The sequence below is a fragment of the Trichosurus vulpecula genome, chromosome 9 (assembly GCF_011100635.1).
Source record: "Trichosurus vulpecula isolate mTriVul1 chromosome 9, mTriVul1.pri, whole genome shotgun sequence".
NCBI lineage: Eukaryota > Metazoa > Chordata > Mammalia > Diprotodontia > Phalangeridae > Trichosurus > Trichosurus vulpecula.
Window position 1 is genome coordinate 117,330,364 of NC_050581.1, and position 21,894 is coordinate 117,352,257.

The 21,894-nt window shown below is 38.2% G+C and overlaps 1 protein-coding gene across 3 annotated transcripts in view; it reads right to left on the bottom strand.

The window, feature by feature from the left end:
* Positions 1-21,894, bottom strand: part of IP6K2 (inositol hexakisphosphate kinase 2) — a 45,897-nt gene that overhangs the window by 5,359 nt on the left and 18,644 nt on the right. For 2 of the 3 annotated variants that reach the window (XM_036738089.1, XM_036738090.1), the window contains exons 2-4: positions 5,944-6,255; positions 3,525-3,747; positions 2,073-2,248 (exon numbers count right to left, since the gene is read on the bottom strand). In XM_036738089.1, coding sequence (XP_036593984.1) covers positions 2,073-2,248; positions 3,525-3,747; positions 5,944-6,145 — 601 coding nt within the window. In that variant the 5' untranslated portion in view covers positions 6,146-6,255. Of the gene's footprint in view, positions 1-2,072; positions 2,249-3,524; positions 6,256-21,894 lie in introns of all 3 variants that reach the window. The other variant, XM_036738088.1, reaches the window with a different exon arrangement.

Here is a 21,894-nt window from a genome sequence, read left to right on the forward strand (position 1 = left end):
ATGACTCATTTAACTCACTTTACAGATAAGGTAACTGAGGCACAGTGAAAACAAAATGTCCAACGGAGAGAATAAGGAATTGCTGTTGTGAATGAGACAACATATTCAAGGCAGAAATGAAAAGAAATATGACTCACTTTATGGGCAGTCAGACCACGATATAACCTTATTCGAGATCAAAGGCTTGTTTTATCACTGACTTCTTTCCCCAAAAAAGTACAATGTCCTAAATGAAGAAAGCTTATTGATCCAGAATACGAGGTAAATAAATAGTCTGGTCACTGGGAGTGAAATGAGAATCCAAAATCCAATTATGAAGCTTTCCACATCAATAGGTCTGGATTCAAAAGATCAAGGCTTGAATCCTGGTTCTGCTACTAGTGTATGACCCTGGGCAAGTCACTTCCTCTCTGTGGGCCTCATTTCTCTTATATTTAAGAAACATGGGAGGCAGCTGTGTCAAACATGCAGCCTGAAGGCCTGCATGTGGCCTGAACCAGATTAAAAGGTAAATAAACAAGAAAACAGATTTTACTACATGTTTTTCTGAGTCAACATGTACCCACAAGGATCCTGATGTATGGTCTGCTGGTCCCATTTTCTATTGGAGTTATCACCACTGGTGTTATGGATAGATTTCCACACCTAGAGTCAGGAATAAAGGGTCTGACACTTCCTAGCTATATAACCATCAGCAAGCCACCTAATCCCTTTCAGTCCATTTCCTCATTCTGCAAAATGGACACGATATCTGGAGTACATGCCTCACAGAGTTGTAAGGCTCAAAAGAGATAATGTATGTAAAGAATGCTAAAAACAAACGAACAAAAACCCAGGAACATAACAAACAAACAAAACCCCGTAGTATTCTACAAAGCTGCGGGTTCTTAACCTTTTGTGTGTCATAGAATCTTTTCAGTAGTCTGGGGAAGCCTGTGGACCTGTTCTTAGAGTAATGTAGGATTACAAAGGAAACCAAGTTTGCTGAAATACAGTTATCAAAATATAAAAAAAAAATTACAAACCCCAGGTTAAAGATCTCTATACTACAAAAATACTTCTAGTAGCCTTTTTTCTGATGGTAAACAAATAAGAATCTAAGGGGGTTCCCACCAAATGGGAAGTGGATGAACAAGTTGTAGTAAATAAAAGTAATAAAACATTAAATGATAAAGGGGATGGTATCAGAGAAACTTGAGGAGACTTATATGAACAGATGTGAAGTGACCAAAACCAGGAAAATAATTTATACTATAACAATTTGTTTGTAAAGGTAAACAACTTTGAAAGACTCAAGCAAATCTGATCAACACAATGACCAACCACAATTCCAGGGACTCATGATGAAGCATGATGCTATATCCCTACTTCCAGATATAGAGATGATGGACTCAGAATAAAGACTGAAGCATATTTTTTTTGACATGGTCAATGTCATAATTTGCTTTGTTGGACTACATGTATTGGTAATAGATCTTAATTTTTCTTGCTTTCCTAATGAGTGAGGGAGAGGGAGACAAAAAGAATTAGAAACTGAAAATAAAATAGAATAGAATTTTTAAAAAGAATCCCTGTAACTAGATGATCTCTAGATGACCTTCAGCTCAAAATCCTATAATACATCAGTAATATTTCTGATCTTACAGGAGCAAGGATAACAGTGAAATAATATAACAAATATTAAGCACTTTGCAAACCTTAAATCATTACACAAATGTAAGCTATTATTGTTACTGTTATTATGGGTTCCCACCTACAAGCCACTAGTCCGTGCCTTAAAAACGCTGGAAATAGCAGGGTTCTCTCTTGCTTGTTTTTTGGGGGACGTTTGTTTTAAAAAATAACCAATTTTTTATGTACACACAGTGGCTGAAAGCCTGAATTCAAACCAACCAATGCTCCTCCATTAGTATGTGATAAGTTATCATTACTTGGGTAAAAAAACCTAACACTGGACAATTGTAATAAGTCTTATGTTCATAGCTGAGCCATTGCAGGAGTCCCAAGACTGACCACCTTTTGAATAATGCCTGAATAGAACACCTACAAGCTCTACCTCTGGCAAAGGATACTGTGTTGGTTCCGATGTTTGGCATTTTCTTTCATGCGCTGTAGCTGCTGCTGGTGACATTTCATACTCCAAGGGTTATGGTGTTTCATCTGTGAGCTCACATTCCCCTTTTTCTCTAAACTGTAGTATAGCACTTCTGAGCTTTTTAACCACTCAAATTCTTCTTCTAACTTATGACTAGAAAACAGACAATTAAAGCATTAAGGCATTCCACTAAAGAAAGAAATGTCCCATTAAAACAAAGATACATCACACCATTTTTAAGGCAAAGAAACAACTAGAGGAAAGTAACGGCTTTCTGTTCTTGGTATGTGCAGTCAGGTACTAGTATAATCACCTCTGGGTTTGGAGCCAGAGGATCTGAATTCAAATACCAGCTGTATATGGTCTTTCCCTCTCTGGGCCTCAGCTGTAAAGTGAGAGGCTTGGGTTACATGTGTAGGTCCCTTCCTCCTAAGGACATCAGTAGAGGTTATAAACTTAGGAGAACATCTGGCTCATTGCATCCTTCCTTACTTCACAGGCTAAGCCCACTTAAACATTGACCCCAACAGGAGCCCCGAAGTCCCCTAAAGCCTTGGCTCTGCTGCTGCTTACCAGCTGGGTGACCTTGGAAGCCATTTAACTTCTCCGGGCCTCAATTTTCTTATCTATAAAATGAGAGGATGGGACTAGATCAAGGGTTCTTAACGTTTTTTGTGTCAAGGACCCCCTCTGGCGGTTTGGTGAAGCCTATGAATCCCTTCTTAAAAAAGCACAGAATACCTAGGATTACAAAGGAAACCAATTATATGGAAATAAAGATGTAATTTTTTTCCCTTTCAAGTTTATGGACCTCCTAAAATCTATCCATGGACTTCAGGGTTAAGGATAGCTGGCCTAGATGATCACTGAGGTACTTTCCATTTTTAAATTGATCATCATTCTAAGTAGTCTCATTGTCCACATTTCACAATAATTTTGCCAGCAGATAATTAATTTTATCGTGTTTTATTGCCCAGCAAGTCCATGATGAAAATTCCCTATATTAAATGTTTCCCAATAAGGAAGAACATATATCATAGGATAACCCAAGTAAAATTATTCCTGTGGCATTGCTCCAAATGATGGTGTTATGGGGCAAAGAGATTACATTAGAACTAGCATTTCAAGGTTACTCATGTTGCATTATTATAGATAGCCACATTCCTTCTACAATTGGTATCAACCAAAATACTGTTCTGCTAAAAATACACGATTCTAAGTTTCAATCACTTGCTGATAAACAGCAGTGACATAATTTGGCCTGCTAAGGAAGAATGTCCTCCTCCACGACAAGAAACTTCAGAAACTAAATCGGATTCCTTAAGTATTCCACTTTGTAACCTGTGAGTGATAGTGAAATATAAAACTCAAAAAATCGACTTCAATCTGCAGGTTTAATGGCTGAATTCAGGGTACCTTTTATACCAACCTTTTAATTTTTTCCTCTTTTCTGTGCTGTCGGACCCACTCCTTGGTGATCTTCTCCGTTTCTAGTAAATGAGTCTTTTTGTTAGCCCACCTTAAGAGCTTATTTTTGGGTTCGCAGTCTGAATTATCTATACTGTCTAAATTACCATGGTCCCCTTTTAATGGATATGCTATTAAACATAAGTTTCCATCTTCATCCTCTTCAAAGCTTACTGATACAACACCTATGGGGGGAGGAGGAGGAGAAGAAAACAATTTAACATAATAGGAAAAAACACACTTCGTACAACATGAGTTTAACGTTTTGTTTTTTTTTTTCTTACCCTGTTCCTTAGTTTCTATGTTGCCAGAGGCCCAAAACTCATCTGCCAACCTAACAAATATCAAAACATCTTGACAAAATGACACCTCACAGAGAAGACAATTTATCATGGACCAAACATTGGATCAGTCTTTTCTTGCTGATGAACAATATAGGACCAAATAATAACAGGAGACATTTTTACATTATTGAAAATGTTTATTAATTTAAAGAAGAAAAAAGTGACTGGTCTAACCCTTGGCAAGATGTAAAAACATTTTTATTATTTTATTTATATCCTGTTATGGAAAAAATAAGTATCCTGTTGAGAAACAACAAAAGCTTTAAGTTTTGCATTACAGCAAAGCCCAAAGCGTCGACCAGGACACAGATTCGACTGAGGGTTAAAGAGCTTTGGAGAGAAGCAAAGACTTACAAGAGCAAAACAAAGGGGTGGGTGATTGGAAACAAATTACACAGTACAACAGATCCTCCTCTGCAAAGGCTGCCCTGAGAATCTTTGGGCACCCTATGTCTACGGCGAACTGGACAAGCTTTTTTGTCCAGCAATGACTGATTTTATTGAAGTTGAAGTCCCATGAAATAAAGAACAAAATGCAATACACAGCAAATTGTATTGGGATACACAGAAACATGGTGAAAGCATTTTTTTCTCCTCTGAGTCTCTAGAGCACTGCAAGGGGAGGGGGGTCATAAGTCTTTGAGCAAAGTGCTGACAAGGCTGCCCTCAGTGCCCGATGAGAAAGTTTCAGCAGTTACCGAAGAGTGAGCGTCGTTACAACTGGCTGAATGCTTTTTCTCACAGTCCTCTCTCTTTGCCCCCCATCAATGACTCAATCTGCTCAGTCCTTGCCGTGTGCTCTCAATTGGCCGGAGGGGAAAGAGTTCTCAGGGAGAGACTTCTGAGGTGGGCAGGCGACTCAGGGACCTGGGTTAGGGATTAGCTGGGGTGGGGAGTTCAGAATCCTGGCCTGACAGTCTTGCTGCCACATAAGAAAGAACTACAGAGGGAAAGGGCCGGGCAGGGAAGAGCCAGCTAACATAGGCCTTTGGCTTTGTCCTGGAAAAAAACAACACAAAAGGAAGGACCAAGTGAAGTCCCCTAATCCTTCCCCTTCACTGAAAAAGAACCATCATTTACACATCGTAGTACAAATGTCTAGTACATTTTTGCTTTTAAGAGCAACATTTTCAACATCTCCAGAAGACTGAGGTGTTCCAATGTCTTTCATACACAAGAGAACATAAATTTTGGTCATTTCAGCATACTCCTCCTGCATTTACAAATGATGCTTTCTAAAAGGTCATACAATACTGGCAACTATTAAAGTCACCAAAGTAACGCTTTATAAAAATGAAGGAACAACTGAGTGTGTCTGATTCAATGGAGTGCCTCTAGATAGCAGCTTCTGGAATATTTAGGAACTGCAGCAGGCTATAGCTATCTAGCTCACACCTTGCAGAATGGGAATTTCCACTTCCACACTCCTCTGACTCAGCCTTAGCCCAATTTCTATTGATCCTTGCCAACCTAGCATTGTCGAATTTGAATCTCAAGGGCAAATACAGGCTGTTAATATTTAAGAAAAAAATACTTTCAAAATCTTCCCTGTTATTCCCAACACTGTGATAAAGTATTTAAGATACAGTTACAAAGAATCCCAGAATATAAAACAGAGGCTCAGCTTCTAACAACACCAGACAGAAACAAGCCAACCCTCCCCCAACCCTCCACAACAAAACAATTAAGCAATCTTACCCAATACTTGGAAAAGGGAGTAGGGAGAGGGAAAGTAGAAAGAACAAACTCTGAGAGTCAAATAAAAGCAGTCTATGACTGGGAACATTTCCCAGCAAATACTTACCTGGCCCCGCCTAAGGAAGATATGACTACCCAACAGAACTGCTCAGCTCTAATGCTGTTAGCAAGCCATGTCCACCCTTGCATCACCACAGCCCGGCTCTAGCAACAGCAAAATATGGGAAGAGAAACCCCCTAAAACCTCCTCCAGGCTGAGGAGGCTTTAAGGAGGATAAGACAACAGCAGAATGAGGCACAAAATGGAAAGCCAACACCTTTCATGAACTGAATCCTTACCTTTATACTGGGGAGTAAATTTACGCATTTCTGTCGGGAGGGTTTCATAGAACTGGTGTTCCCTCTGGATGAGGGGCTTACAGATGGTTGATTCATTAAACCGGAGGACACAGGAGTGACCTCCCACCTGGTGAACAAAAGGTTCCAGCAGAACTCCCTTGGCATAGTGCTCCACTTCCATAGCTCCGAATGCTGGGCTCATCCTTGTAACACATTAGACAGAACAATGCGGCAGTGTGAAGAAAGGCAGCTCAAAAGCAGACGGATCCCCAATTCTGTGCCTCCAAAGCTACCGATTGCAGTCAAGAAGTTCTGTTAGAAACAAACACAACGAAATCCAGGGCTATGAGTAAATTGCTAGATAAGACTCCTAAGCAAAGTTCAAGCCAGGGAAGAAGAAGGCTCCACCCTTCTCTCTGGGAAGCAGAAACTGAAATGGTTCTTGGAGTCTCCTGCAGGAAGACAAACAAGAATGAGCTCATGCAAGAGAAGACAAACAATGCCAAAGGCTCCTCCCACCAGAGGAGCAGCCAACTGGATGCTAGGGAGCTAGCTCTGCTGCAGCTAGGCTGGGCTGGGCAGGCTGTACCACTTCAGAGGCAGAGGAGAGAACAAGACAAGGTCTAGGAGAAAAAGCAGAGAAAAACATAACCTGCTACTCCCAGTTTATTTTGGCTACCACTTCTCCTGGGAGCCTCACCCTTCCCTGAACTCTGAGCAACACTTCGGGATCCACCCCACACTCCTTCGGTGCCCCAGTGGATTGTCATCTTGGTCCAAAAACAGCTTGTACTTTTACCCTCAAATCACACTTAAAACACAACCAGAAAGATTTAATAAGATCGTAAGATTCAAAGCTGGAAGGGACCTTGGGGAGACCAAATCTAGAGCTGAGCAAGAGTCCATTTAAGCTCAACCTTCCATTTCATAGATGGAAACTGAAGCCTAGACAGTAACTTGACCAAGGCTGCACAAACTAGCAAGTAGCAGGGCCAGCAATATTCCAAGAGAAATACAATGAGTGGCAATGAACAAAATACCTTAACCCAAATTGAAAGAGATATTGTTACAATTTTGTGCCATTATTTTTCGGTGCATGTGGTTTGGGGAGTATATACTATATTGATATTCAAAAACAATAAAGTATGTATCTTATTTCGTACTCTTCTTCATTAAATTTTTTGAGGTGCTAATCTGGTTTTCCCAACTAAACCATAAACTCTGAGAAGGTATAGGCTCATCTTTATTGGACACATAATAAACACATTACAAATATTTGTTGGCTGATTATCAAAGTATTTTCATAGAGGAAAAGAACTTGAAAGTTTAATAGTACAGTGATTTACATAGGCAAACTAAAGAACTGGGAGCCAATTTGGAGAAAAAGATTAGAGTTTAGAATCCATCTACTGTTAATGGTCAAAGCCATTTCCCCCCCATTTTTCTCCATCAAAGTCAAATTATAAATTTAAAAATTAAATTCTGCTTAATCCTTACCATTATCTAAAAAGAGGAATGAAGAAATGAAGGTGCCAGAATCTCCTAGCTTTCAATGATTACTGGTTTAAAAGCCATTTCAACACAAGAAAACCTGTAACTATAACCAATGCATAGGCCAAGGCCACTTAAGATATAATGAATCTGCTTAACATTTGCAATTTACTAAAACTCCAAAAGCATTTGGGAGAGAATAAAAGTCATTCTAAACTCCTATCCCAAAAATCCAAAGGGTGCCACAACTCTGTATAGCCCTCCATCCTTTCCCTGAGTGTATTACTTTAGCTGTCTACAACACCCCTGCAGCAGATGACTCAAAACAAAATGAAGTAGCTTTAGTGGCAATGAAACTCAATTATTTCAATCATTAACTTCTGTATCTAAAAAACAATTTGGACCCTGTTCTATCTGAAAGAAAGTTACCTGCTTGATCTAAAAAGGTAGACAAAGTGTTCTAGGTCACTGAACTATTTTTAATCAGTCTATCCTGATGGACAAAAGCTTTAGCATAGCATTAAAACCTGACAGGGTCTGATACAGGAAGAGTGCTGATCTGCAGCAATGGTAAGCACACTATAAATGAGCACAGAACACTTTGTCCCTGAGAATGGTAAGCTATTTACTGTTTAATACAGATCTGATCCAATTTCATTCCCATACCTGCTTACGTGCCCATATAACCCTAATCTGAATACTTTAAGATACCCTCATTTTTGGAGAAGGCTGAAATTCTCACAAGTATCCTACCTTCTAGGCAAGAGAGCTTTTCTGCAGTGATATGATTTAACTCTCTCGGGCTGTTAGAAGAGCCATACACAATTTTTACTCTGCATTTTTAAGCCCTAAGGGTGAATCCGTCTGACTGTCCCCATTATGTAAGTAAAGATAAGGGAGAACAAGAAGGATATGAATATCTCCCCAGAGGAAAGATAATCTCTCTCTTTCAAGGTACAGATATACCCACTGGCTGTTCTACCTGGAAAATATAAGAGGTAGTCATGGTGTGGAAAGAACATTGAACCGGAACTCTGGAGACTAGGTTCTAGGCCCAGCTCTGCTACTAACTTGCAATGGGACCTATCTGTTTGTTCATCTACCAAATGAGGGAGGATTGAAATAAATAACAAAGGTTTTCATATCTCTAAAATTGGTATAACCTACACAATCAAAATCCATTGAGCCTAACAAATGAAAGGCTTTAAACACGAGATTTCTCTTTTACATATAAAAGATGCTTTTTCTTCAAAGGGCTCAAGACCTAGTAGACCTAATTAAAACCAGTTTCATATTCTTCCCTTATTGGTTTGCTAGTCTCTGTATCTTCTACTCCCAGTTGACAAAAGAACATAAATCAGGAAACTACCCCAAAATGCCAGTCACCTGAATTTTCCTTTATCTCAAAATGCTAGAGAGGCTCTGGCTGCAATAATCTTACAGCCTCTGGCATCAGGCTGTGGTCACTATGTTGTGCTTTCAAGGGAAGGGTCTGGAAACACAGGGCAAGAGCTTAATTCCCTTTCCTACAGGGTATATATTTTGGAATATTTTAGAAATTATCTCCCAGTTACTCAAAATATTCATTCAGGCAGGAAGAGATTGAGTCATTATGAAGGAGTTTGCAGCACTAATGTAGTATGTTAATAATATGCCAAACTAGCCAGAAGATGGCAGTACAACTCATTTTGCATTCCATCATGGGATGTTCTGCCAATTCCATTCTCTTGTTTATCTAGATGTGGTTACATGGATCTATTATAAAGACTTTTCCTTGAAAAGCTGCTGGTTTGCAGCTTGCCTGCTAGTTCTCAAACTATTAGTCAGGAATCATTTTGATGATGTCCTATGGTCATTACCAAAACTTACAATGAGAGTTCTATTTCTTGAGTTGTTTTATAACACTTAAAATAACTGGCTTTCCATCAGACAGATACTCATAAATATCCAAATCCAAATCCCAGCTCCAGTTCTAACTATATCACACTGGGATAAACCCTCTCCATCTCCAAGACTCATTTTTCTGATTTACAAAATGAAAGGATCATGTCCCTCTTAGCAGTGAAGTGATCCTTTCAAATGCCCTAAAAAATCCTCAAGCAGTCATTTCTCTAGCTAGAAAATTGTTTCTGACCTACAGAAATAATCTTACCTCTTCAACTTCTTCCTCCTAGGCTCACCACTAGGCAATAAATAAACCTTTGCATCTAAACTACTTCATGTTTAAGGCAGCCAGGTAATACTGTGGAGAAAAAGTTCAATTTGGAGTCAAGAAAACTTGATTTTGAATCCTGCCTCAGATACTTACTAGCTGTGGGGCCCTCCCATCTCTACTCCTCATCTCTAAAATGGGGATAAAAAATTACTCATTGAGTTGTTGTAAGAATCAAATAATAAACATAAAATACTTTGTAAACCTTAAAGCAGTATACATAAATGCTAGCTAGCTATTACTATTCTTATACCCAGTGGAATAAACGTTCCACACTATTATCAATGGTGGTCTGCCAACAGAAGCTATGTGCCCACTTGTCAGGGATATTTAAGAAGTGACTCCAGTTCAGGGAGCGGGACTCCTTGGGAACTTCTGAAGCCTCTCTCGTTTCCAAGATGTGGTGGTGACTCTGCCCCAGCAGAGGATCTTTGATCACACACAAACTCTTCCTCACATCCCCAATGTACTCATTAGCCACTGTTCATGACTTGGCAGCTGGCTCAGCCTCAGGTACGACACAACACCCAGAAGTCTGTGGGGCATTTGTTACCTATGTAACAGGCCACTGGAGTCAAGCAAGTCTAAAGTTATAGGAAAAAATATGTCCAACTCTGCTTAGAGCCAAATCTAAGGGCAGAAGGAAGGAAAGAAACAAGTGCCAGGCACTTTGCTAACTGCTTTACAAATATTATCTCATTTGATCCTCACAACCACCGTGTAAGATAGTACTATTATTACCCCCATTTGAGAGCTGAAACTGAAGTAGACAAAGAGGTTAAGTGACTTGGCCAGCACTGCACTACTAGTAAGTATCTGAGGCTGAATTTGAACTCAACTCCTTCTGACTCCAGGTGCAGTACTCTATCCAATGACCCACCTAGCTACCTTTCAATTAGAAGGATTGAAAGGTAGTAACTGCTAGGTTATTTAACCTATTTTCTTCGAACTTCCAGAAAATTCAAATAGTCAATACTGAAGGAGAGCTAAAATACCCGTATGTATTTATCACTACAGCCTGTCCTACCCAGAAAAAATAAATACAAGCAGAAAAAAAATGTGACTGGTTACTTCTTAGGATGACACTTTAGAATTTTTCTATTAAGTATCCCAGCTCTGTGGCAATAATGAAGTCTAACTACTAGGAAAACTGATAGTTTCAGCTTATAGTTGAAAACTATAAGGAGTACTGGCAATAATACCACGACTGCCCATATTACTTCTCTGCCTTCTGTCTAGCACTGAACTTTGGGCCCAAAGTTGTGAGTCTCAGACTTTGCCAGTGGATTCCAAGGAGTGAACAAGGGAAATTAGGAAGAGGGGGAAGAAAAGGAATTAGAAGGCTACAGAGAAAGGGGGGCAGCAGATGTGGATAGCAACAGGAGACTCTAGAAGGAAAGGATGAGGAGTGATATTGAGAATGCGTCTACTTAAATTCCAATATGCTATCCTCCTTCTTTCAAAATTTTGATGAATGATCTCTCTCTGTGGGCACTTCAGAATAACAGACAAATTGTTTCTTATCTGCTGATGTACTTCTCTGATATCTTTCCCAATAATTGGTTTCATTTTGCTATGTTAGCTTAACAAAGGTTAAACTGACCTCTGTGCTTCAAGAGCATTATCCAGTTTTGGAATAAGGCACCTAGAGAGAAATCAGGAAAGCAAGCAATTCTTAAAAGATATATTTTCCAAACTTACTTTCACTATAGCACTCCACTAAGGATTCCCTACCCCATCAACATACTCTTTTGGCAAAAAAACAAAACAAAACAAAACATACTCTTTTGGCTCTTTGCCAGCCTGATTCTTGTTAGGCGAGAGAAAACTGTGTTATATGAAAAAATTTCAGTTGGATGAAATCAGTCAGATCTCAATGTCCTTCACTTAGGCAAAAATAACCTTTACTCTAATTAGACAAAACACTGATTATTTAAAAACCTAAACTTCAACCAACACCTTGATCTTAGTTGGGAATGTCCATGGTTAGCCATGGTGTAAAAACTATTCTTCCTCAGCTGTAAATTTAGATAACCTATAACCAAAGGGGCATGGGCACTTTGTGGATTTGTCAGTTGGCCATTTCTTCAGTTTCACACCATTATTAATTCAGTTTGCTATTGCAAAAGTCTTTTAACACTAATATTTAGTCAGTGATGCTATGCATCTGAAAATCATGGACACTGTATTTTAGAAGAACTACAACCTCAGGTGACCTAAAATGTAATGAGAAGACAAATAGTGGGCATAAAAACAGGCTACAGCATGTTACTAAAGGTGACTCACATAATAAAAATGTCCATCCTCCCCAACCTGCCTTCCCACCAAAATCTTTTATTCAAGGCCACATACAAGTAGAAAAAGAGGAAGGCCAATCATGAAACTAGAGTAAGGGATAACAGATTGACAGGCCTTAATGTTACACTGATATTAATAAAAATATTAAATGAATCACAAGGTCCCTAGAGAATTGGGATCATTTATGGAAGAACAAGATCAAGACTCACATAGGACGAGAAGACATGGAGGAACTGACATTCATACGTATGGAGAAAGTATCCACGGTGATACAGATACCTCAAAGTATAGAAAAATTAGGAGAATCTTATGAGAAAAACTTTCTAGCTTATAAATGAAGTACTGAAATACAACAGCAAAGCCCAAAAACCAACATCATTGGCTCCTAATAAAATCACAGAGAGCCTGTCAATGGAAAGTCAATTCTTGTATTTTTGATGGTCTCTAGTCTTGTCTCCTTTTCTCCTCTTCATGCAGCCTTCACTCCACCCAACAGAGAGATCTCCCTTCTTCCAAACCTACACTTCTATCACAATGTTCCTCCTCATAAATACCCTCTGCTTATTCCTCAATGTTCCAGGGACACAAAGGATTGCTGGCTAAGTAATTTGTTGCCTTTACACCTTTGCTTCCTTAGTTTCCTACACCTGGGATGAACTTCCCATCTCTGCCTAATTTCTATCCATTTTTTAAGGTCTAGCTTATATGCCACCTTCTCCACAAAACTTTCCTTTGCATGTGTTCCTTTCATATCTTGTATAAAAATATTGTCTGTATAAATACATACATGCATATGTTTTTATTAACCTTTTACTGGTGATTTAATTTACTGATGCTGTATATATTTTTATACGTGCTTGCAGTCTCTTAGAATGTAAGCATACTGTGAGTTGGGATCATTCATTTTTTGCACTTGTATGCCTAGTATCTAGCGTAAAGCCTAGCAAGTGCTAAATAAATACTTGTTAACTGATTGATGCTATGAGTATATAAGATTCTTAGATAAATTCAATAACATAACTGCTCAATGGTTATCTGATTATTAATATCAAGCAAGCCATAAAACAGGAAAATGTATGCTCAACAAACATGGCAGTGTTTGCCACGGGCCATGAAAGGTATGTCTATCACGGAGTTCAAATTGAAAAGAGATTCCTTAAAGGTAGTAAGGACTTTCAATTCTTTTAATTGAACTTTTTTTAATTAACCAAAATCCATTCATCTTCCCTCCTACCCCATCCCAGCTTGTGATGAAGTCCTTGTAATAAATATGTAGTCAAGCAAAACAAATTTCTACATTGGCCATATCCAAAAAAGTATGTATTAATACATACTTTAAGTCCATCACCTGTCTGTCAGAAGAAGAATAGTATGTTTCATCATAAATCCTCAGGAATCTGTCTGGAGTCTGTCACTGCATTGATCAGAGTTCTTAAGTCTTTCAAAGTTATCTGTTTTAACAGTATTATTATAGTATGGATTATTCTCCTGGTTCTTTACTTTACTTTGCATTGGTTCAAAAAATCTTCCCAGATTTTTCTGACACCATTTCTTATAGCACAATAGTATTCCATAACATTCACATACCTTAACTTGTTTAGCCATTCCCCAATTTGTGGGCACCTCCCTTCAGTTTCCAGTTCTTTGATGCCACACAATGAGCAGCCATAGATATTTTTCTATGTATGATCTCTTTTCCTCTTTCTTTGATCTCTTTGTATAAAGACTTTAAATTAACCTCTTTGTGGATGACATTGTGCTGACTGCATCAAACTCTACAACACTGAGGAGTTTCCTAAATGAAATCTACAAACACTTTTAAAATTCAGCCTAACAATCGAAAAAGGAAGAGTCATGTGGATAAAGGATGCGTATGGTTCTGCTTAAGAAATTCAGACAGCTCTTTTAGCAGCCCAATCAATATACACTATCTTGGAGAGAAACTGACAATGGATAGTGCTGAATTCAGAACTGGAGAAGAAGAAGAGAGAATAGGCTGGATTATACTTGGGAAATTATATAATCTCCTACAGTCCCAAGCTTCTCCCTGATAGAAAAATCTATCTTTTTTAACACAAATATTTTTCTGGTAACACCATATGGTTACAAAAATGGAATGGCAAAATCTCCAAAGAATCAAAATTATGGGTCACCAACAATTTGGGGCCAATGGAGAAACTCATTGTAGACACAAATGGATGCAGTATTATTACCAACGACAGAGTGCTGGAAAGTAGCAGCATAAAAATATCATCAAAGAAGTATATGACCAGAAAAGGAATTGGGCCAGGAAGATAACAAAGGGACAGCCTTCATAATATACTAGCAGTCACGTCATGTTAAGGGCTCTAAAGGTGGGGGTGGGGGGAAGATGTAAAACCTCCAGCACATACATGGACCCCCAGGAAAGATTTCTGGAAGGACACGGACAAGGATGAGAACGTATATACAGGTTGCTATTGGCAATCCTTAGAGAGAATGCCCCCATCAGTGAGATCACAGACACACTGAAGTACTTAAAGACTAGAATGAATGGTTTTCAAGCTAATTTAAACTTCAAAGGACTGTACTAACTTACAGAAACTAGGGTGGGCAAGAATATATAGTGGAAAGCAATGACTGACCCTTAGTGTCACAAAGGCCTAATCCTGTCTCAACTATGCCACTTACTTTAACCTCTCCAGGACTTGTTTTCTCATCTGTAAAATGAAGGGGTTATATTAGATATTATCTAAGTTCTCTATCAACTCTAACATTCTAGGTCTAAGAAAAGAATAAGATTTCCTTCATTTTACATTTTTATTCAGTATAAACTCCATGACTTGCAGCATTTCCCTCTCAGTGGTTCTTTTAATAAATCAATACAGTGCATCCTTAGCTCCCCATAACAATAACAGATGTTGCCTTTTCTTCAAACATTCAAGAAATAAACTGCACGCTTTTATTAGGACAGTTTAACCATTAAAAAATTTTAGGGAGTCTCTTAAATGTGGTATGTATGTATTGTCCTCTAGCAGACATTATATAATCATAAAATGTATTCTTTAGAGAATGTCACTTAATTTAGAAGTTACTTTCCAATCTGCATTTCCTTTATTTCAAATATTTAAGGAACCTAATTTGGTGAATGAATTCATCTAAAGAATGGTGAATCAGGGGATAACTCCACAAAATATATGTTTAAAAAAATTATCAAATATAATGTAAGTGGTTAGAAACATGGATAAAACAAAAAAAAATAGACAAATGTTTGGTGGGTATCTACAATTAAACTACAACAGCACTTTAAAGCTCTTCACAGTGACTTATGACTATGTTTCAGTAAGCAACCCAGACAGTTATTCAATGCTACCTTCAAAGGTTATAGCTTACACACTCTGGTGGATCATTTACTTACTTTTACACATGGTAAAATATTTAAGAGTCACCAAATGTTGAGTCTCCCCAAAATGGCCCAATGTAAACTCATCCTAAATACTGGGGGAAAAAACATTTGAATCTCAGGATATTAATTCAACAAACACTTTCTAGGTATCTATTATGTGCAAAGCACTGTATTAGGTGCTGGAGACACAAAGATGAAAACATTACACAATCTGTTCTTGAGGAGTTTATAATTTACTAAAGGAATATAGCAAGTAAATAAATGAGTAAGGTACAAAGTAGAATAGAATGGGAGCAAAGGAAAGACCTAAATGAAATGCCCTGGGAAAATCTGAGGAGAAAGTGGAAAGATAAGGAAAGGTTTCATGGAAAAGGTGGCACTTGAACTGCATCTTTAAGGAAAAGAAGAATTTCAACCTGTAGAGACAAGGAATAATAATAATGGCTAGCATTTTATAGTGTCTACTTATGTGTTGGGCACTGTACCAAGTGCTTTACATTTGATCCTCAAAACTCTGGGAGGCAAGTGCTCATTTTACAGTTGAAGAAAATGAAGCAAATAGAGGTTAAGTGACTTGCCCAAGATCACACGGCTAATGTGTCTAAGGCTACACTGGAACTCAGGTCTTCTGGAATCCAAGCCCAGTACTCTGTCCACCAAACCTAACTGCCTCTAGGAAGGTGAGCATTCCAACTGTGGAATGCCTCTATGAATGCAAGGACACCAAAGACTGAAAGGAAGAAATCCTAGAACACTGTATGTAAAGTGTGTTAAGGGGAATGTGAAATTAACTATGAGAAGATATGGTGGACCCAGATTATGGAAAGACTAAAATGATAAGCTGAGGAGTTTGTACTTTATTCTAGAGGCAACAGGGAACCCGCTGAAGGAAGGTTTCTGAGTGTGAGAGTGACATGGTCAAACATGTACATTAGGGAGATATTTAGGCAGCTATCCAATGAACTGATAGGAGACAAGAGAATGGAAAAAGGGAGACTAGTAAGGAAGCTACTAAACTAGTCCAGGCAAGAAGTTTTTGAAGACCTCAACCAGTGTGTATTATTAATGAGACTGAAGCCTGGAGGATGTTAACAGATACTGTAGAAGTAGCATCAATAGGACTTGACAAGTGATTAGATGTGAAGGGGTTAGGGAGAGTGAAGAGTAAAAAATGGGATGTCAGTATTTCAAGTATGGATGATTTTAGTGAATAGTAATGCCAACAATGGAAGGGGGATGCTGAAAGAAACCTGAGAAGATATTAGCAGAACCAGAACAATTTACACAATGACCATAAAAATATAAAGGAAAACAACCACAAAAGACTTCAGATTTCTGTTCAATGCACCAAACAATGATTCAGAAGTCTGATGATAAAGGATGCTCCTATCAGCAGTAATATCAGCACCTATCAGCACAAAGGTGATAAACTAGAGCTGCAAAATGAGATGTACATTTTTGGGGAAAGTCAATGTGTTAATTTGTTTGGTTTGAGTTACAAGGAAGGGCTTATGGGGATGGGGGGGGGAAATGGTCAACAGTGTTAGAGATGCAAAAAAAGTATCAATGAAACATTTAAAAATATATAGAAGGGAGCATAAGCAAGTTCAAAAGGTGACAAAGATAATAAAAAGGGCAGTTTTGTTACTACCAAGTTAAGCTTAATATGTATTTAAAAGCCCAAACGGTATAATAAGAAGTGATATCATATACCTCTATCATGTACCATTTTCTTTTCGGTTCTCTGTACTGTATATTTGATTTTCGCGATAAGGTGTATTGAGTTAGTAAGAAAAAAAAATTCTTCCAGAAAAGGGATGTTGGGAGGTGAGCATGTCTGGGAAAGGGAGAAGATGAATTCAGTTCTTGACATATGTAGTAGAGGGAGAGAAAAGGAGAGGGAGAGAGAGACAGAGACAGAGAGGGGGAGAGACAGGGGAATCTTCTGCATAGAAATAATAAATGAAAGTCATGGAAATAAATGGGATCATTTAAGCAAAGAATAAAAAAGGGCTGAAAACAGTTTTAGGAGATACACTTGGGCACCAGGGAGGAGGGTGAAACAGTAAAGGAGACAAAGAAGTGACCTCTATAGGATAAATTATTACTATTATTAAAATCACTGGTCTTTACCTGTACCCTGTTCTCTCTCTCCTGACACCGTCTTTCTACAGGCTAGTATCTATCCCACACTCCTTATACTTCATGTTAATGGCTCACTGACCTATGAGAAAAAAACTATTAACCCTATTATTCAAAGTCAATATTTAAACATATTAATATTGAAATCACTGGCAGTATTAATATGATCTTTAAATGTTAATTTAGTTCTGTATCTAACTGGTCTAATCTTTAAAAAGAGACCCAAAATATGCATGTAAGCTTAAGCCAATCTCTAGTTTCCCTCTGAGCCATCTCCATGCTGACATAACTTGATTTAACTGAGCACAGAAAACGTTCATGCTAATAGAAACAATTGTTTGTACTTAGGAGGGGAAAAAAGGTCAATAGAGACAGCATGGAATAGAAATAAAACTGCAATATCTAATTTTTTTAAAAAAAAACTTTTTAAATACTGCAAAAAATATTAATACTACCCAAACAGCAGGGAAGTCTGCTTTGAGTGGCTCCCTGATTTTAATTCCTCAGAAGTTAAAAACAGACACATGTTACACACATACAAACAAATAAGAGTTGTAAATCCAATTGTACTTTCCCTAAAATCTCAGCAGGGATCAAATAAAAACCAAATACAAAAATATTTAATGAGTACTTACTATTATGTTATCATGGGAAGACAGTATGGCACAGTAAAAATAGTACTAAATAAAAAACCTAGTTTTGAATCCCACCTCTACCATCTTCTCTGTGTGACCTTCACACAGGTCATACAAGTGACTTTCCCTCTCTGAGTCTCAGTGTTTTTATCTCTGCCCAGTCTGCTTCAAAGGGCTATTGTGAGGATCAAATGAGATGATGGCTATGAATACACTTAAAGCACAGTCTCATCATAAAGTACTGTGAAATGCAAGGATTAACCATGTAGTAAAGAAATCATCTAGTAGTCACTTTACATTTTTGCCAGATAACCTGAATAACCACAAACCATATGCTACCATAAAAAATAAGACTTGTAAATTGTTTTCAAATATGTTACTGTAATTAAGTTTATATTTTACATTCATTAAAACATATAATCATAATATGTATTAATCTCTCTTGTCTATCAGCTGACAGGGGAATGCAGTCACAGCTCCAACCTAGGTTTGGGTCCTAGCTTTTACTAATTCTGTGAGCAAGTTCCTTTCACAATCTGGGTCCGAGTGTAAAATGAGTGACTTGGGCTTAATGTCTCTAAGATCCATTCCAGTTCTAGATCCTATGAGGTGAACAAAACCCAGAGCTGCTATGGAGAAATTCTGTCTTAAATCAGGCAAGAGCAATATAAAGCTCTTAAAATGAGAATAAGTTGACCAAATGCCAGAAAGGCAAATGATGTATACGTAAGTATAGAGGATTCACATTGAGGCTTCACATCTCTCTCTCTGAACTACTTCAGGGGTGCTAAGCTATCATTCAAGCAAGGCCAAACATAGCCCTACAAACTCTCAAAAGTAGAATAGAGGAGAGACAAAAGGATCAGCCCTCTGGAAAAGCAAAGGCCTCCCTTGTTTTTTGTAACGATCCAGTCATTTCAAATCTAAAAGGAGATACTGTCAGGAGCTAGGTGCCCTCCTAAAGTCCCTTTGGAAATGATGAAAACCTGGATACTGAAAGCACGAAGCGACCCAAATCAATCTGCCCAAAACAAATGCAGTTGCAACAAGCAAGTTTAATAAGATAAAAGCAAGGGTGGGAGAGAAGACAACTACTAATCTTTATTTAGGAGGTCATCAAAATGGGGCCTCAATGCAACTAAATTTTGCTAATGGTTAACTGTAATTTTTGTATCTTGTCATCATCCCAGGAAAAGACTACAATTTACTATAGCTGTTTGCATTAAGCTACAAAATCAAAAGGCTCAGCTAGGAAAAGTTTGCTTTTTCTAGTACAGAAGGAATTCCTTGAGGCTAGGAAAAAAAACAAACAAAAAAACCCTAGCTACCCAGAAATGTGAAAGTCTCTTTAAAAGCCCCTCCCCAAATCATATTCATTATGATTTTTCATTTAGATAAGAGCAAATACAAACAACTTTTGAAAATCAACCCTGAGAACAGCAATCACAGTAAATATAAATAGTACACAACTTTAAATGGTCTTTAAGAGTCTTTCGGCTATACAATTCAGTCTATAATTCTAAACCTATCCAAAGAAAAACCACTATTGAAAATATACCCAATGAAATGCCTAAGTGTTTTTCTCCTTAGCTCTGCTTACTTCTGTTTCTGAAGCAGGTCCAGCTATGCTACTATCCTCAAGTTCTAAACCCATAAGAAAGAGCTAAGTAAATACTGAGAATGTTAACATCAAAATGAGTTCTTTATAAAAAATATGACTAAAAAGTGTGGAATGAGTGAACATTATGCTATGGTCATCTGAATAGTTCTATTCACTATGTAAGCATTGAAGTTGGCTCCTTAAAGAATGGGAGTAAGAAATCACCCAGCAGTCAGAGAAAACAAAAGGCTTATTAACACAGTATCAAAGATTCTACTTAAAAGAGACACACTACTAATAGTGGAAAGGACTTAAGAGCCTGAGGGCCTTAAGATTCAAGTCCAAGGTCCAAGATCTACTCGATGTTAAGATTTTCATGTTGTAGATATATGGGAGATTATTATTATGGGAAGGCAATGAGCAAGAAAAACTCCAACATATTTCAAAAAGATGGATGGATTACATGGATACATTATTTACTTCTATTGATAATAACATTTCATTCCAATTTTAACAAAGGAGGAGGAAGAGAATCTCCCCCAAACAAGTGTAGTGTCAGGAGCTGGGATCATCCTTCTATACACACACACACACACACACACACACACACACACCACCCATGTTGAAGGGGCCTCTTGTCTCAAGTGAAGAACAAGAGTATAAAATGGTATTTTATGCTCCCAAGTCCTGTACAAACTGTTCTGTAAAAGAAATAAAGGGCTCTCAGTTGATCCTCCTCACTGTAGCCACAACATTATCAAATGCCAACCAATCTTTTAGCCTCCCTCAGGTCAAACTCTCTGGAGGAGGGGACCATAAAGTGCCTCCAATGCAGTTACTTCATCTTCCCATTCTTCCTCAGTATCTTCATCTTTATCCACCAAGAAGAATCTAAATGGTTTCTAGCCTGGTGCTCTTTAAACCTGATGGTGGTAGCCAGGGTTCTCACTGCTGGAGATCTGTCTATCCCTGAGGTACCTAAGTGCTAGAAAACTGCTATGAGTACCATGCTGTTTTCTCTAGCCTATTGTTGTTTTGTTTTGGTTTTTTGGGGGGAGGGGCAGGGCAATTGGGGTTAAGTGACTTGCCCAAGGTCACACAGCTACTACAGGTCAAGTGTCTGAGGCCGAATTTGAACTCAGGTCCTCCTGACTCCAGGGCTCGTGCTCTACTCACTGCACCACCTAGCTGCCCCTCTAGCCCACTACTACTAGGTCTGACTACCCTGACAAGTCATGATAAGTCTGTCTGAGCCTCAGTTTCCTCTCATCTGCATGAGAACAGGAGTAAATACTAACAATAATAACAGCGATAGGTTATTCCTTTTCAAGGCTCCAGGCTGGTGATAAAATGCATGATACAGAAGTTATTAGCACAGGAATACAAATGGAGTGAAGGACAAAGTTGGTTTCTCTCCACTTAGCAACTCAAAATCTATAGATGACCCATGCCAACCTAGCTCCAGGTTCCACATTGAGGCAGGAGTTAATGATGTACGAATTCTGCTCCTACACAGAATTGGGGGAGGGAGGAAGAGGAAGAGAAAGACTATTTTAACTATTGTTTCTTTCCCTGTACATTGCCCACACCAGATGGCTGGAAACAGGGAAGGAATTCCAGAAGACATTCCAACCTGTTCCAGGGTTGACAAGTCCTAATGCCTACACTGGAGCCAAATTAAAAAGGCAAGGAGCTTTAAGCATCACAAATATGTGGGCTCTGTCTTTATTCTCTGCTCTATGGATTGCAATACTATAACAACTATACATGCAATCCTAGAGAAAGAACAAACAGAACTAAAAAATGCCTGAATGTGATTCAAATTATTCAAACGCTTTAACCTTGATAAGGACTTTGCTATTTCAATTCAGGAAAGTGAAGATGCTATATTTAAAAACAGGCTTCTCAAACTAATAAGCAATGTTCACATTAGCTTTCAACAAGTTTACTTGATCCAGAGCCTCTAAATTGCAACAAGAAGTGACCTCTTTCCATACAACTGGGCTCAAAAGCATTATATAGTAGACACTAATTCTCAGTGTTTACATGCTGATCAATGACACTGCATTAAGTACTTGGAGTGTGACCAAGTGAAAAAAAATAACACTAAATTTAGAGTCAGAAAACCTGGGTTCAAATCCCAGCTATACAATTTGGAATCTACGTGACCTTAGCCAGCTCATTTATT